We start from the raw sequence: 3,452 nt of genomic DNA, 5'->3' as shown, positions 1-3,452 counted from the left end.
TAAAATATGTGTGCTGCAGTTCAGCTAAAGGTATATAAGTGAAATGTGAAGGGAGGTGAAATGAGCTCTCTATAAATGCCTCAAAGTAACATATGTGACAAGTGGGTTAATAAAAGAAGAGAATTGCCACAGAGACGTGTGAAGCAGAAGGAGTAATAAGAGATATGTGAATGCAGGTTGAGCAACACACTGCCAGGAGAAATCATGTTACATGCTGTATGTAGGAGGAATATTAAAAAATATGATGGATGGTGTGCGTGAGAAAAAGAACTGACAGCGATGATAAACAGCGCATTGTTGCAGCTGTGCCCTCCTTACACGTGTGTGATGCATTTGTGAAGGGTACCAGTATTCGTGCGAGCCCAGGGATGCCCAGCACTCAGCATACACTCCTGCCAATGCCCACCCCCTGTCAATCATGAGAGGACACAACCTGTAAGCACTCCTGCCGAGCAGGGAGATGCTCTGATCAGCTGCTGGAAGAAGGAAGGACCAATTGTTCAGAGAGAGAAAGGGACACACCAGCCTGTCCCCCGCTCCCCTCCTCCAAATCCCTGGAGTGGCAATTAGAGTGCCCTGCTTCAGCATCTCTTACACGGAATAGCCATTGTCTGTAGCAGCTCCGGGCTGAGGCTCGCCTCTCTTGCTGCAGCCTCGCCGCTCTCCTCTGTCCTGCTGAAGATTAAAGTTGGGCTGTGTTGGCGTCGCACTCATTGGGTTAAATGAGCGTTCCTCCTCTGCTGGATCTGCCTGCTCAGGAATGATGCGAGGAGCTTTGGGGAATCCAAGTTGCTGGCTCATCTGCTGGCTGCTCCCTGTGTTATGTTAGGAGGCAGCATCTTCGCTGAGATCACAGGAGCTTTCCCCAGGCAGCCAGGGAGACTATGGACTGAGGGTGTCCCTGCCAAGATGGAATTAATAGCGGCTGTAATCTGCGTTATCGCCTGCCTCAAACCAGGTAAGGATAGCTTCTTGGGCGGATACAGCGAGGGAGGGCGAGGGGATTTCACTCTACATATAGCACAGAAACTGCATGGTTATGTGATTAAATAAGAGAACTAGACAAAAATAAGTTTCTGGACTATTGGTAAAGTAGGTCACATCTTGGAGCTTGGGCGTGTATTTATTCTATAAAAAGCCGCTCCATATAGCAGGTACTGCTAGCTGAGCTGGGGGATTTCTCACACTAGTAATGCGCTATGCACAAGCGATAAATCTCACTCTGTGTAATTGGTGGATCTGCTTTCTCGGGTCAGTTGCAGGCTTCGGTGTGGATCCCTCCCTGCAGATCGACATCCTCCAGGAGTTCCAGCTGGGGGAGGCCACTCCTGGAGTGCAGCAGGTTCAAGGACTTCACAACAGCAGCAAAGCCTACCTATTCCAAGGTAATATCTCCTGACTACAGCACTTTACTGCTGGGCTCTCCCCATCATTATTCGGATCTGAGGTCTCCCTGTTCATTTGGGTGTGCATGGCTGGAGCTGTCCTTTGTCTCTCCCTCCACCTCCAGAATATGCTAATGCTTTATTAATGATCATTCAACAGCAGGAGCCAGGAGGCTGCCCTCACACCCCTATATGTACTGTATTGTGCATTGCCACTATTTTGGCAGATTATTACAGTTTACACTGCAAAGTTTTGTGACATATGTATGTTTGTGTGTTGGTCAGTGGAATGCAAATAATTCCAGCATGCCTGTAATGCAATGCAAATTGTATGCTGCTTGCAATTGGACCAAGACCCAGCTGCATACAATTTTCTTAAAATGTGCATGCCAGACAGAATTATTTGCATCTCACTGACCATTTATTATTACAACTACTTACAGGTGAAGTGAATGGCACTGATTATCTTGTTACAAGAGTACATGCCAAGGAGTGGGATATATCTGGCTGCAAGTGAGCAGTTAGATTTTCAATTATGAAAAACAAATGGGAGAGACGAGAGCCCCAATAGTGTGTTACCGTTGTTGTTATTTGGACAGATAAAGAAAGGGAATTATACTCACAAGTGTGGGTTGCCGAGTTTAGGCAACCACTGGTATAGCAGGCGGGGATTTTAAACCTGTCTCCGCTCAGGTTAAAAGGTCGCTCTCTATAGAAAGAAGGTGCTCACACCCATCCAACTGGTGGATACAAAAGTTGTGCAGAAGTACAGAGGCGCCCAAAGGTTAAAAATTACAAAAAAAATTTTAAAAAATATTTAAAAGGGGAGTAGTGCTGGATGAAACACCTCCCAGTGACGACAGATCGCACTGATTCACATGAAAGAAACCAGCTTTATTCTTACTCCACAACAATGTTTGCAACGCGTTTCACGGGTCTGATGCCCGCTTCCTCAGGCACATAAAAAGGAACAGATTAGATTTTCAAGGTGTTGCGGTGGGAGCAGGAAAATGGTCAAACATAAAGATCAACTTTAATGTGGGCCAAATTGTGATGGTTAGATTATGACTGAGTAAGGCCTCTTTTCCATGGACTGTTGAACTGTGTGCTCAGCAAGCAGTTGCCAGGCTGCAGTGAATGGTTACCAGGCAGCAGCAAGCAGTTGTGAGAGTTTGAGAGGCATTTCACTGCCTATCAACAGTCTGTGGAAAAGAGGCCTTAGTGCTGTCCAGCACAGTAGGGTCTGCAGGTTATTCCTGGTATTAAGAGGTTAGTATCAGTCAAAAGTGGTCCAAAGAAGGACAACTCAGCTAGTCAACTTGCAGTCTGGCAAGATAATGGGTGAATTAGGCTTCTTTTCCACGGACAGTTAATGGACAGTGAAATGCCTCTAAGGCCTGGTGCACACCAGAAGAGTTTTTCTGAGCGTTTTTAGTTTTTAAATCTGCTGCTAATGTTATCCTATGTGTCTGTGCACACTGGAGCAATGAGGTTTTGTAAAAAAAAAAAACCATAGCATTACATTGGGAAGAGCTTTTGAAACCTCTAGCGCCCAAACGCTAGAGGTTTCAAAAGCTCTTCCCAATGTAATGCTATATTTTTTTTTTTACAAAACCTCATTGCTCCAGTGTGCATAGACACATAGGATAACATTAGCAGCAGATTTAATAACTCAAAACGCTCAGAAAAACTCCTCTGGTGTGCATCAGGCTTTAAACTCTCACAACTGTTTGCTGCTGCCTAGTAACTGCTTGCTGAAGCACACATTTCAACAGCCCATGGAAAACAGGCATCAGGCCTCTTTTCCATGACCAGTTGAACTCTGTGTGCTCAGCAAGCAGTTATCAGGCAGCAATTAGCAGTTACCACACAGCAGTGAGCAGTTACCACGCAGCAGCAAGCAATTGTGAGAGTTTGAGAGGCATTTCACTGCCTATCAACTGCTCATGGAAAAGGGGCCTAAGGCTCATTGATGTGCAGAGGGAGTGAAGGCTAGCCCACTTTGTCCATTACTACAGAAGAGGCAGAGTAGCATAAATAGCCGAGAAACCGTGACCAAGAATTGAA

At 45.7% G+C, this 3,452-nt stretch overlaps 1 protein-coding gene across 2 annotated transcripts in view; it reads left to right on the top strand.

Moving 5' to 3' along the window:
• The first annotated feature begins 418 nt into the window (after positions 1–418).
• LOC137563722 (protein kinase C-binding protein NELL2) overlaps positions 419–3,452 on the top strand; it is a 391,218-nt gene continuing 388,184 nt past the window's right edge. The window contains exons 1-2 of one of the 2 annotated variants that reach the window (XM_068276574.1): positions 419–958; positions 1,257–1,385. In XM_068276574.1, coding sequence (XP_068132675.1) covers positions 823–958; positions 1,257–1,385 — 265 coding nt within the window. In that variant the 5' untranslated portion in view covers positions 419–822. The remainder of the gene's footprint in view (positions 959–1,256; positions 1,386–3,452) is intronic. The other variant, XM_068276575.1, reaches the window with a different exon arrangement.

This window comes from Hyperolius riggenbachi, chromosome 3, assembly GCF_040937935.1.
Source record: "Hyperolius riggenbachi isolate aHypRig1 chromosome 3, aHypRig1.pri, whole genome shotgun sequence".
Lineage (NCBI taxonomy): Eukaryota > Metazoa > Chordata > Amphibia > Anura > Hyperoliidae > Hyperolius > Hyperolius riggenbachi.
This window is presented reverse-complemented; position numbering and strand designations above follow the sequence as displayed.